The following is a 14405-nucleotide window of genomic DNA, read 5'->3' on the forward strand; positions in this document are numbered from 1 at the left end:
GATCCACCACCTAAATAATACCTGCTCTGTAGTGGACCTGGGAGAGTCCTGACCATTGAAGAACAGGGTGAAAGGGGGCTAACAGAGCATGTAGAGACACAGATGGACTACAGTTAGTAATTGTAGAACTACAAGGTGCTTCTATATGGTAAGTGGAGCTGATAAAATTGACAAGGAGGTGGTTTTAATGTTATGACTGATCGGTGTATGAGACATCAGACATGGCCAACTGTGTCTGTTAATTGCATGGCCAGGCCGGTAGTACCAATCAACTCAAGCTTAATTGACATACAAATAAAATAAACACCCAAATATAGACTCTGACCTGAATGTTTTGCACCACACTTTTGAACTGTGTTGATTTCTGCATCCAGGTGTTGACTAAGTCCATGGCACGGTCAAAGTTTTTCACATACTCGCCATACATCTTCATAAATGGAGCTAACTTCTGTAGAATGTCACCTATTCGGGGATTGGTGCTCCTGTAGACAGATGAGCATAAATATAACGCACATAAATATATATCCACTAGAGGGAAAGTAGTAATACTCTTGTGTTATGAGGCCGTGTCTGTGGTAAAGGAGTACAATATAAATGTAAATATACGTTTAAATATACAGTATAAATTTGCCATTTTGACACCAAACACAGAATTTAGCCTCCAAGAAAACAACAAATTGTCCAAGACTTAAAAGGCAGACTGCAATCACAGCAGGATACGTTACAATCGGCCCTTTGAGGGCCACCATAATGCAGATGCGGCCCTCGGTGAAAATGAGTTTGACACCCCTGTTTTAAGATACATAAAATGTCGTATTCTCTAAGGCAAAAAAGTAGTTCTACTGACTCTTTCAACTGACACACGCTTATTTCTACATTATCACCAGAACAGCCTCCAATGTCAGAAAAGACACATCTCTCTCTCTCTCTCTCTCTCTCTCTCTCTCTCTCTCTCTCTCTCTCTCACACACACACACACACACACACGCACACACACACAACTAGTTAGTCATTTTAACAGCTAAGGCTTTTCTTCTGAAACTGAAAAACAAACACTACTAAACTATGGAGACCACAGTGTAAAACAGCAAACATTAAAATGCTTGGTACAGTTAATTCTTACATAACAATCCTGCCTAAAGTTCAACAACAAGCAACATGTTAAAAAAAAAAGTATCTATTGCTTTTACAATTTACAAATTAATTTGGAATTTTAAACCAATACATTTAGAATTTCAAACCAGACTAATGCCTAGTTCACACTACATGATTGTTGCCCTGATTTTCGCTCGGCGACTGGTCAGCGCTAGATTTCCCGGCTCGGGAGCAACTCGGCGTTCGCTCGGCGATCGAAACATGGCTCTCAATCGCTATGTGTGAACTACTCAACAACTCGATCCAAGTGGCTCGCCGATGAGAGATCTCTAGCTTGCCAGATATCTGGATCTGAGTTGCCCGACTGGCAATGGGTGCTATGTCGAACAGCCAATGAGAACGCAAGAGGGGTGAGGGGAAATGCAGGGGAGCAGTTATGAAAAGATGGGACAGGGGAATAATATAGTTTATATCAGAATACATCAGCACCCACACAAGTTTTACAGTATTTCTGACCTTATCATTCTCTACAAAACATAACACCAATGCTGCATTGCAAAAAATATTTATTAACCTTCAACTCACTATAGAATAATCCATGCTGTTCACGTAGCCAAATCCACTCAGATTCATGTATTTTTTCTCCTTGATTTTATGCTGCACATCAGCGCACAAACTTTGATCGCTCGCTACTTGTTGACGTGCATTTTTGGACGTGGTATCATTAAACCCCTCGTCACTTCTCGCGTTTGTTTTCATGACAAAACGTAGTTTGGGAGACCAGAGAAGCTCGCCTGCGATTCCAGTTGGTGATAGAGAGTGTAGTGTGAAACCCCCTATCGCCGATCAGTCGTGTAGTGTGAAAGCCACACCGACTTGAAAAGACTCCAGTATACAAGAGATTCAGTTGTGTAGTGTGAACTGTACAGCGACCTGATGACTTGGAAAGTCATGTAGTGTGAACTTGGCATTATTGGAGACCACTCTTTTCATATACTTATATTTATATCTTAGCATCTTTGCATTTTTTAATATTCGAGGAGGGGCTACTGATTTTGTCACTTTACCATAAAAGTTGACTGGAGTCCCTTGAGGGCGTACAATAATTATAGTATTTTTTGCTTGTTTTGTGACAGGGTGTTTAAAGAGATGAGAATTCAATGGAATAACATTCGTCCATCTGCATATATGGTCAGTCAGAAAACACCAGACCTTATTAAACTCAAATTTGCATAATGAATTTGGTCATATAAATCATCTTTTGATACATGTCACATAAAACTTAACATTATGACCACTTTCCTAATATTGTTTTGGTCCCCCTTTTGCTGCCAAAACAGCCCTGTGCCGTCAAGGCATGGACTCCACTAGACCCCTGAAGGTGTGCTGTGGTATCTGGTACCAAGATGTTAGCAGCAGATCCTTTAACTCCTGTAAGTTGTGAGGTGGGGCCTTCATGGATTGGACTTGTTTGTCAAGCACATCCCACAGATGCTCGATTGGCTTGAGATCTGGGGAATTTGGAGGTCAACACCTCAAACTCCTCAAATCATTCCTAAACCATTTTTGCTTTGTGGCAGGGCGCATTATCCTGCTGAAAGAGGCCACAGTCATCAGGGAATACCGTTTCCATGAAAGGGTGTACATGGTCTGCAACAATGCTTAGGTAGGTGGTACGTGTCAAATTAACATCCATATGGATGGCAGGACCCAAGGTTTCCCAGCAAAACATTGCCCAAAGCATCACACTGCATCCGCCGGCTTGCCTTCTTCCCATAGTGCATCCTGGTGGCATGTGTTCCCCAGGTAAGTGACGCACACGCACCCGGCCATCCACATGATGTAAAAGAAAACATGATTCATCAGACCAGGCCACCTTCTTCCATTGCTCTGTGGTCCAGCTCCGATGTTCACGTGCCCATTGTTGGCATTTTCGGCGTTGGACAGGGGTCAGCATTGGCACCCTGATCTGTCTGCAACTATGCAGCCCCATACGCAACAAACTGTGATGCACTGTGTATTCTAACACCTTTCTATCAGAACCAGCATTAACTTCTTTATCCTAGTCAGTGTCATGGTGGGTAAGGTTTATTGGGTGAAAAGAAGGAAACACCCTGGACAGGTCTCCAGTCCATCACAGGGCAAACACACACAGCCATTTTTATTAGCTCCAATTGGTCTGAATGCATGTCTTTGTACTTGTTGGAGGAAACCCAGGCGGATTCAGGTAGACCATGCAAACAGAAGGGACCCTGGCCGCCCTTTCGGGGAATTAGACCCAGGCATTCTTGCTGTAAGCTGACAGTGCACAGCTACCCACTGCACTATTATGCCACCCACAGAAGAATTAATGAAATGAAAATCTAACTCAAAAGCACAAAGTATTGTTTTATTGTAACTGCTTTGTTTAAGCTTGTTTTACTCATTCTGGAATTTATATTTTGGCCAAAAATTAATTGCTAAACGATTATTAACTTAATACAGCGTCTTTGCTTTCTTGAGCATGTGTACAAAGGCAGATGAGAAGAAACTGAGAACTCTCACCACTCTTTTGTAATTCTTATTTGTAATTCTGGCAGCAGGAACTGATGATGGAAGCAGTAGATTGATGAAATGTTAGAGAAAATCCCATTGATCACTTCTGTAGGGGTACCTGCCTCCGTCAACTTAGTACAGAACACCTGTAAAAGAGAAAAACAAAGAAACATACATACTCAAACCTTTAGAATGGTTCAATGTGTAATGATTTAATACCTACATTACCTGTCACAGAGATGTAATAATTATAAAGAAACAGCTGTTTAACTTAACATTGTAGTTGTAGCCTAGTGGTTAAGGTACTGGACTAGCAATCAGAAGGTCATTGGTTCAAGCCCAACCACTGCCAGGTTTCTGCTGTTGGGCCCTTGAGCAAGGCCCTTAACCCTCAATTGCCCAGACTGTATACTGTCACAGTACTGAAAGTCGCTTTAAATAAAGGCATTTGCTAAATGCTTATAATGTAAATGTAACATTGTCATCACTTGACAATGAATGTCTGTGGCCTCAGGATGTATTTTGACATGAGCGGAACCCTGTAAAACATGTTAACAATTCTCTAATTAAAGGGTTCGGCTTGTTAAAGCCACACCAACTGCAAACAGGTGCATACAATCAAGCATACAACCCTGCAATCTCCATAGACAAACACTGGCAATAGAATGTGTCATAGAGAAGAGCTTAAAGGCTCTTAATGGAAGCCTCGTTTCCAACAAGTGTATCTGCTAGATCTGATTTCTAGATTGGAATGTGTTTAGAATGAGCAAAGAGTATTTACAATGAACTTAAAATAGAATAAAATGTAATATTTTGTTTTTGTACTCTTTTCAACTGAATACAAAAAAGAAGAAACAGTGCAGTCTGTTTGTATTCTTATATCTTTATATCTTTTTTACTGTCAAAACTTTGTTGTAAAGGTAAAGTGGTTTCATAATTAAACCAGTTGTGTTGTCAATAATATATAATTGCTGGCTCTCAGGAGCAACATATGAAAAATTACATTAAAACAAAAGGGAAGCCAGCTGTCTAAAACAGGAAGTGGTGTTTGTGTGCATGTTACCTGGTCTAGGAGGTTGAGTCTTTTGACGTAAGCTTCCTCTGTTTGAAGCAGTTCTTGAGCAATGTTTAACAGTTTCTGAGATTCAGACTGTGAACCCTGCAAAGAACAGAGATAAATATAAAAAAATTACCTATAAGCAACTGAATCTGGCATACAGAAAATTTCTTACATGGCTGAGTCACTGATCCCAAACTGATAATGTGTAAAAAATATATTGGGCATAGATACACTGATCAGCCATAACATTAAAACCACCTCCTTGTTTCTACACTCACTGTCCATTTTATCAGCTCCACTTACCATATAGGAGCACTTTGTAGTTCTACAATTACTGACTGTAGTCCATGCTGTTCTTCAATGGTCAGGACTCTCCCAGGACCACTACAGAGTAGGTATTATTTGGGTGGTGGATCATTCTCAGCACTGCAGTGACACTGACATGGTGGTGGTGTGTTAGTGTGTGTTGTGCTGGTATGAGTGGATATGACACAGCAATGCTGCTGGAGTTTTTAAACACCTCACTGTCACTGCTGGACTGAGAATGGTCCACCAACCAAAAACATCCAGCGAACAGCACCCCATGGGCATGGTCTTGTGACCACTGATGAAGGTCTAGAAGATGATCAACTCAAACAGCAGCAATAGATGAGCGATCGTCTCTGACTTTACATCTACAAGGTGGACCAACCAGGTAGTAGTGTCTAATAAAGTGGACAGTAAGTGGACATGGTATTTAAAAACTCCAGTAGCGCTGCTGTGTTTGATCCACTCACAGGGCCGGAGTGGGCCCCTTTTTCAGCCCGGGAGTTTCATGCCCAAACCCGGCCCACTTTTTCCGCGGAGGAAAAATTTTAATAAATGAAACAGCAGAGTTGTCTTACAATGCCTTTTTATTGGGTATAAGTTCAGGTGTATGTTGGTAAGTTAACAGAAAACACTTCACTTAAACATGTTTAATTCAAATTTAAATCAGATAAAGATTTTAAAGGTAAAAAATGTGATAAAGATGAAAAAGTATTTACATTTGTACATGAGCAATAAGTTGAAACAAAAATGTAAATTGCATTTGTCTTTTCAACAGAGAGGTGCTCTATTGTTAGGTTTACACTAGAGATGGACCGATCGGGGTTTTTGGCACTGATTCCGATCTCCGATCTCCTTTCAGGGATTCCGATCGGGGGGGGGATTAGCAGTAAATAAACTTAAAAAGAGCCTCACAGTAAAGATAAACCGGAGCAGCGCGCGCGCGTGTGTGTGTGTGTGTTTGTGCCTTTAGAAGATACGCTTTGTTCACAGTATCGCTATAAGTGATTCATTGATTCATGAGTTGATTCGTTTTTAAGTGAAGCGTAAGTTTCTCTTCTCAGTTATCTCTCCGTGTTTACTGTTATTAATTAAATGTCGTGGTTTTAAATAAACACCAGCTACTACAGAACATTTTGTGTGACTCTCTTACATTAAAAAGCTTAATTAAAAAGCTTAATTAAATTGCTATTACCACAGATCTGTAACCGAGTCAGACTCGTTCCGTCTAAGGAGCTAAAAGTTTTCTAAAAGTTCAGCAGATGATCCTGAACTAACGAATTTGGTAATGAATAAACTTTTGCCTCGGATTGGCTCTGTAAGGTCTTCTGTTCTCAAGAACCGCTTACGATTTACCAAAGTGAACCAGGAGTTTATATAACGTGCTGATAGAATCGACTCAGATGTGACCGGGTTGAATTATCTTTTTAAAGTAAATATTACAATCAGCAAAATTACATCGTAAGAGCTTTCACGATGGTTTCTGTACGATTGTTGATGAATGGTGATGTGATGGTTGGTGCTTCGTAGCTCAAAGTCTGGATCAATCCACTGAGCTGTTAACTTAACATGGTCTTTATATATCACACGATCGGATCGGCTACATTTAGGAAATATCGCCGATCGCCAATAGCATATTTTGATTAAAAATCGGCCGATACCGATTCGTAGCCGATCGATCGTCCCATCTCTAGTTTACACTAAACTCTTAAGTTAGCTTCACTATTTAGTAGGCTACCTACAGCATCAAAAGCCTCCTAAGCAGTGCACTTTATTAATAACGGTGTCATTGTCTATAGACATGAGACATGGCTTATCTGCTGCTCTGAGGTAAAAAAAAAAAAACATTTCATTAAGGGTTAGTCTATTTTGCTGAATAACATAATACTCTTAAAGTTTTTTTTTGTTTTTAACAATTTAGCCTATATTATGATGGTGTAAAATTGATAGTGATTTAGGTTATTTGTCTTCATTTGTTAAAATAAAATAGGCTATCGTGCTGACATCTTTATGAATGTCTGAACAATTTAACATATATCATGTATATATTCTCTACATTATATTTTACTTAAGCAATAGAACACGAGAGGGAGTGTGTTATCGCGAATAACATCACGACCTCAAGTGTTCTATTGCTTTTATACAACAGTTTTTACAAAATAAAGAAAGAAAATAAATCAAAGAAGCCCTGAATTTCATATTAAATATGCTTTAATATTGACAATACCTTCCGCCAAAAAGTAGTTCCACAACGAATATAAAGTTTAACACTACAAAGCAGACATCCCAAGTTGCAAAAACTCATTTCAGGGAGGTAAGAAGAAGAAGAAAGCAAGAACCTCCGAAGGGAAAAAAAAGAAATAAAAAAACCTCTCGTACACACCAAAGGCTATGGATGAGAACAGAACTACTAGGAGCTGCTAACTGGCTTAACTAACTGTTCGCGTTACAAACACATTAATGTTCCCTAAATAGTGCACTAGATTGTGTATCAGATCATGGATATATGTTCCCTACATAGTGCACTAGATAGTGAATTAGACAATTGGTTATGTTCCCTACACAGTGCGCTAGATTGTATATCAGATAACAGATTTAAAACGCGACCGGGAAAAAAAGGCTGTGTTGCCTGCGTGCGCGTTTGTGTGCATGAAGCTTGTCGTTAATGGCAACGCGTCAGCGGAGTAATACCATTGTGGTGTGAAAAGACCGTGCTGTTATCACGAATATCAGCACGTTTAGAACGCTTCTCAACCAAATTGTAAGGTCGGAACTACCTGTTGTATAAATTACAAATAACTATCTTAGTTTAAATAAATCTGTTAGAATATCCTCTACCTGTCCCTTCAGTAGTCATGGATCATCAGTACAGTAGCATCGGAACAAAAACATTCCATTAATGAGTTAGGCTATTTAATATATCACACTTCAAATTATGTTTATTATTTTCAGCTTGAAACTGGATATTTGTGATTAATGCTGTGTATTGGGTTCTACAAAATAAACTATGCTAAGTTGACTTGGCAATGTTGCGCAATACCGGCTGCATGGGGTCTGTCCTCTGGAAAACATGTCTGTTAATTTGACACATTTGGCAGCATCTTCTTCCATTGCCTTTCTTTTTTTTTAACCTGGTCTTTTCGGCTCCACCTGGCCTCTTCCTGCCCTCCATCACCACCGACTTGCGCTATTCTGTTGCTATTTTTACTTTTACCGGCGCTCCAGAAAAGACGCCTCATGGGCCAAACCAACTTAAACATTTGGGAGGGGGGGATTCCCTCAGATGGTAGAACCCATCTAATCTACTGCGATGTAGGGGCTGCGCTGTCAGATGAATGAGAATGAATGCAAGAATAAGATTAGATAAGTGACAGATGAGTGTCAAAATTATTTTTCCCAACCGGCCCAAACTTGAGACTGACATGAGCCGGCCCATCGGGAATCCTCCCGAATCTACCGAATAGCCACTCAGGGCTTGTCCACTCATATCAGCACAACACACACTAACACACCACCACCATGTCAGTGTCACTGCAGTGCTGAGAATGATCCACCACCCAAATAATACCTGCGCTGTAGTGGTCCTGGGAGAGTCTTGACCATTGATGAACAACATGAAAGGGGGCTAACAAAGCATGTAGAGAAACAGATGGACTACAGTCAGTAATTGTAGAACTACAAAGTGCTTCTATATGGTAAGTGGAGCTGATGAAATGGACAGTGAGTGTAGAAACAAGGAGGTGGTTGTAATGTTATGGCTGATCGGTGTATAATAAATACATTTATAAGACTGTTTTGATAATCTTTAACAGTAAGTGTAATATACAGACAGTTCATCATTAGGGTATATTTAGCTACACTCTTAGGTAATTAAGAAAGCATTTATGGTAACATTTGCTAACAACAACAGGATAAGCTAGCAGTAACTTTCAATGTCATAACAGGTTCGATGAAATTAAGCAATTCACATTTTTCCATGCTCTTTCCAGGCAAGTATGATATTACAGGCTTTGTTGATCTTGATCAAGATGACAATAGAAATGGCTCTAAGTGACTAAAAAGGCTCTGTTATGCTGTGGGTGCATTATGTTGGCATGGAATGGGTCAAGTGCAAATAAATATAATGTTAATTAAACTGATTACCTGATGTAATATAACCTTTCTACTGTTTTTTATATGCCACTGGGCATACTAAAGCAAGGACTCCCTCTCCTCCACTGAGATATTTACAGAACAAATTACCTACTGGCAAACTGAAAGTTGTTTGGATAATTGTAGGCCCGTCCAAATCAACATCTCCATAATTATACAGTGCTCATCGCCTTTGCTTAGGAAAACCATTACTTTTAACCATTACAAAATAGATGAATTATGAGGATAAAGAACCCTAATTAATACACGGTTTATCAGCAACTGTTGATGTGTTCTACTGTAATTTAAATGATGAGAATAATGCACATTATCTTTTGCACTTGTATGGACTTGTAGTATGGAAGCAACACAATTGGCAATAATTAAGCAGAGCAACTTCAACATGAGAAATGCATCGGTTTCACTCACTCTCACTCACTGTCTTAACCATTTATCCAATTAGGGTCGTGAGAGGTGCTGGAGTCTATCCCAGCTTTTTAATGGGCGCAAGGCACACAGTAACACCCTGGATGGGGCGGCAGTCCATCGCAGGGCAGACACACATACACACACACACCTAAACAAGGCCCTTAACCCTCAATCGCTCGAATAATAATAAGTCAAAATTGTAGGTCATTTTGGATAAAAGTTTCTACTAAATGCTGTAAATGTAAATGCTACGTGTGAAATGGCAGTAGTAATTCAGTGGTTAATGTACTGGTGTAGTAATCAGAGGGTTGCCAGTTTAAGCCCCACCACCGCCAGGTTGGCACTTCTAATAATTGTATTCAGTCATAAATGTAAGTCGCCTTGAAAAGTGCCTGCTAAATGCCGTAAATGTAAATTACTAAGGAGAGATATAAACAGACATCCCACTATAAACAAATCAAATCTGAATAGGGCCGAAATGCTGCCACGATGGTAACCAGTGTGTGACCAGTCAAATTCTTTTATTACTTAATTGTATAATGTCTATGCATCTAATTGGACACTTTCAAATTTTTGAAAAGTGTAGAATTTTTGTTATTTTGGTTTTAACATGAAGGCTACTTTAGATGAAAATGTTAGTTAATAATGAATGGAGAAATATCTGGATTATGTTACTCTTAAAGAAAATTATATGAGTAAGCATAAGTGTAAAGATTTTGTGTAGGATGCAAGATTTCAGATTGTAGCAACTTTAATAATACTAATACTAGGAATAATAAGGTTTGTTTAATATACACTGGTCCACAGTATATATATTTTATATTCAAATATTTTCTTTTACAAAAATTTGGATTTTTACATCATGCTTTAGTTTAAATGTAAAACTCTTAAGCATTGTTTAAAAACACTTATGTTGTCAGTAAGAACTTTAATATACCAGCTTCATCTCTATTAATTATAATTAGCATGATTAATAAGTGCTTGTAATAAACAGTTCTCTAATGACTCTGTATAAAATCTACATTTTGAATGCTGAACTAGTTCTGCTCACTGTGTTTATATATCAAAATTCGCAACCATAAGACATACATACAGTGTATCACAAAAGTGAGTACACCCCTCACATTTCTGCAGATATTTAAGTATATCTTTTCATGGGACAACACTGACAAAATGACACTTTGACACAATGAAAAGTAGTCTGTGTGCAGCTTATATAACAGTGTCAATTTATTCTTCCCTCAAAATAACTCAATATACAGCCATTAATGTCTAAACCACCGGCAACAAAAGTGAGTACACCCCTTAGTGAAAGTTCCTGAAGTGTCAATATTTTGTGTGGCCACCATTATTTCCCAGAACTGCCTTAACTCTCCTGGGCATGGAGTTTACCAGAGCTTCACAGGTTGCCACTGGAATGCTTTTCCACTCCTTCATGACGACATCACGGAGCTGGCGGATATTCGAGACTTTGCGCTCCTCCACCTTCCGCTTGAGGATGCCCCAAAGATGTTATATTGGGTTTAGGTCTGGAGACATGCTTGGCCAGTCTATCACCTTTACCCTCAGCCTCTTCAATAAAGCAGTGGTCGTCTTAGAGGTGCGTTTGGGGTCATTATCATGCTGGAACACTGCCCTGCGACCCAGTTTCCGGAGGGAGGGGATCATGCTCTGCTTCAGTATTTCACAGTACATATTGGAGTTCATGTGTCCCTCAATGAAATGTAACTCCCCAACACCTGCTGCACTCATGCAGCCCCAGACCATGGCATTCCCACCACCATGCTTGACTGTAGGCATGACACACTTATCTTTGTACTCCTCACCTGATTGCCACCACACATGCTTGAGACCATCTGAACCAAACAAATTAATCTTGGTCTCATCAGACCATAGGACATGGTTCCAGTAATCCATGTCCTTTGTTGACATGTCTTCAGCAAACTGTTTGCGGGCTTTCTTGTGTAGAGACCTCAGAAGAGGCTTTCTTCTGGGGTGACAGCCATGCAGACCAATTTGATGTAGTGTGCGGCGTATGGTCTGAGCACTGACAGGCTGACCCCCCACCTTTTCAATCTCTGCAGCAATGCTGACAGCACTCCTGCGCCTATCTTTCAAAGACAGCAGTTGGATGTGATGCTGAGCACGTGCACTCAGCTTCTTTGGACAACCAACGCGAGGTCTGTTCTGAGTGGACCCTGCTCTTTTAAAATGCTGGATGATCTTGGCCACTGTGCTGCAGCTCAGTTTCAGGGTGTTGGCAATCTTCTTGTAGCCTTGGCCATCTTCATGTAGCGCAACAATTCGTCTTTTAAGATCCTCAGAGAGTTCTTTGCCATGAGGTGCCATGTTGGAACTTTCAGTGACCAGTATGAGAGAGTGTGAGAGCTGTACTACTAAATTGAACACACCTGCTCCCCATGCACACCTGAGACCTAGTAACACTAACGAGTCACATGACATTTTGGAGGGAAAATGACAAGCAGTGCTCAATTTGGACATTTAGGGGTTTAGTCTCTTAGGGGTGTACTCACTTTTGTTGCCGGTGGTTTAGACATTAATGGCTGTATATTGAGTTATTTTGAGGGAAGAATAAATTGACACTGTTATATAAGCTGCACACAGACTACTTTTCATTGTGTCAAAGTGTCATTTTGTCAGTGTTGTCCCATGAAAAGATATACTTAAATATCTGCAGAAATGTGAGGGGTGTACTCACTTTTGTGATACACTGTACATAGACACATAATTCTATGCACAGTCACTGGGCATTTTAACTCACACCCAAACATGAACACACAGGTACTTGAGTGTATGCAAACACACACACATGCACCCCTATTTGCAAACCCAAAGCTTTCTTGGGGCTGTGTTACTGTCTTTTTTCTCACGTTGGTATCACACCATTTGTCTGCTTCCTTCCATTTCTGCTTTTTCATTTACTTCCTTCTGTGCCACTTCTTGCCACTGCAGTATAAACAGTTGACAAGTCTGATGTCACCTCTCTCACAGACCCCCCCCCCCCCCCCCCCCCCCCCCCCAGAAACCCAATGGTCACTCTGACAGAGCTTCAGCGCATCCTTGTGGTGTCGGAAGAACCTATCAGAAGATCAACCAGGCAGCACTCCACAAATCACGCCTTTATAGAAGAGTGGCCAGATGGAAGCAACTCCTTAGTAAAAGGCACATGACAGCCCCTTTGAGTTTGCCTAGAGGACTCTCAAACCATGAGAAACAAGATTCTCTGGTCTGATGAAACCAAGCGTCACGTTTGGAAGAAACCAGGCACCGCTCATCACCTGGCTAATGACATCTCTACACTAGTCCTGATAGAGAGAAAGATGAATGCAGCTAAGTACACCAAGATCCTTGAAGAAAACCTGCTCCAGAGCGCTCCTCAGACTGGGGCAAAAGTTTACCTTCCAACATGACAATGACTCAAAGCACACAGCCAAGAGAACAAAGAAGATCTGTACTGTTTATTGTGATTACCATATTTACTATGTGTTAATATACACTAATTGTTTAACAGTATGTGGACACCCAACCTAAATATTGAGTTAAGGTGTTTCAGTTACACTCACTGCTAAGGGGTGTATAAAATGCATTATATTAAATAAATTATATGTTTCCAACTAGTTGGAAATAATTTGGGAAAGGCTCTTTTCTATTACAGCATGATTTTGTCCCAGTACACAAAGTAATGTACATAAAGACACAGTTTGTGTTACGAGGGGAGAGAAAGGACCCAAGATGCAGAGATAAATTAAATTATAATTCTTTATTTAACAATAAATAATTATAAACAAAAGACCACGCAAAGGAAAACATAACTGGATCGGGGTGGGGAACCCCGGACGAAGCTGCTGGCACCGCAGGTAACTGAAAGAGAAAAACAAAGAACACACACAAGGGAAAAAAGCGAAGCCCGACGCGAGGCGCGAACCCCGATCACTCTGGTGCAAAGGGGTTCGCTAACCTCGTGCGCTATCGCTGGGGGAAAATAAAGAAAAGTCCGTGCGCTTACAAATGCCGCAACGGGAAAAAACACATCAAACTGAAAACCCGGGTAAACGAAATCAAAGAAAAGCAAAAATCGGCTTATTGTAAAAGCCACTCCAGTATTACCACCAGCACGTAGAAACTGGGAATGGCCGGAGCGAAAACGGCTTATAATAAAAGCCACTCGGGCATTAACACCTGCACGTCGGGACTGGGAAGGAGCCGGAGCGAAAACGGCTTATAATAAAAGCCACTCGGGCATTGTCACCAGCACGTAGAGACTGGGAAGGAGCCGGAGCGAAAACGGCTTATAATAAAAGCCACTCGGGCATTGTCACCAGCACATAGCGACTGGGCAGGAGCCGGAGCGAAAACGGCTTATTGTAAAAGCCACTCGGGCATTGACACCAGCACGTAGAGCCTGGAAACAAAAAACGTTGGCATAGGAGTCAATAGGGTGGATTCGAACCAGGACTGTGGGACACAGAAAAGCAACAGCTTAACCGCATAGCCACGACGGCTGTAATGAACCTGCTGCAGCCTTTTGGCTTAAGGGCTGCTGGGATAGAGCGGTTAGCTAGGCATAGGCTTAATGCTAGCAATGCTAGCGTTAGCTGAATCTAAACACCAAAAATAAACAACAGCTCGAGGGCTGTAAAAACCCGCACCAGCTATCCCTAACCAAGAGAACCAAAACCCTAGCTTACCTCGGCCTTGCGACCTACACACCCCAGCGCTCTAAGAGCGCCGGGGGTAACCGGACTGTCCCTGAAAAGCAAGCTGGTGTTGTGCCACCATGCCAAACAAAAGAAAGAAAGGAAAACAAAAGGTGCGACGCCTGCAGCCT

General features: G+C 40.8%; 1 protein-coding gene across 2 annotated transcripts in view; it reads right to left on the minus strand.

Annotated features, from left to right (window-relative positions):
* fgd (faciogenital dysplasia) overlaps positions 1 to 14405 on the minus strand; it is a 168423-nt gene that overhangs the window by 39218 nt on the left and 114800 nt on the right. For both annotated transcript variants that reach the window (XM_062999168.1, XM_062999167.1), the window contains exons 5-7: positions 4694 to 4789; positions 3640 to 3776; positions 326 to 482 (exon numbers count right to left, since the gene is read on the minus strand). In XM_062999168.1, coding sequence (XP_062855238.1) covers positions 326 to 482; positions 3640 to 3776; positions 4694 to 4789 — 390 coding nt within the window. The remainder of the gene's footprint in view (positions 1 to 325; positions 483 to 3639; positions 3777 to 4693; positions 4790 to 14405) is intronic.

Source organism: Trichomycterus rosablanca, chromosome 7 (assembly GCF_030014385.1).
Source record: "Trichomycterus rosablanca isolate fTriRos1 chromosome 7, fTriRos1.hap1, whole genome shotgun sequence".
Lineage (NCBI taxonomy): Eukaryota > Metazoa > Chordata > Actinopteri > Siluriformes > Trichomycteridae > Trichomycterus > Trichomycterus rosablanca.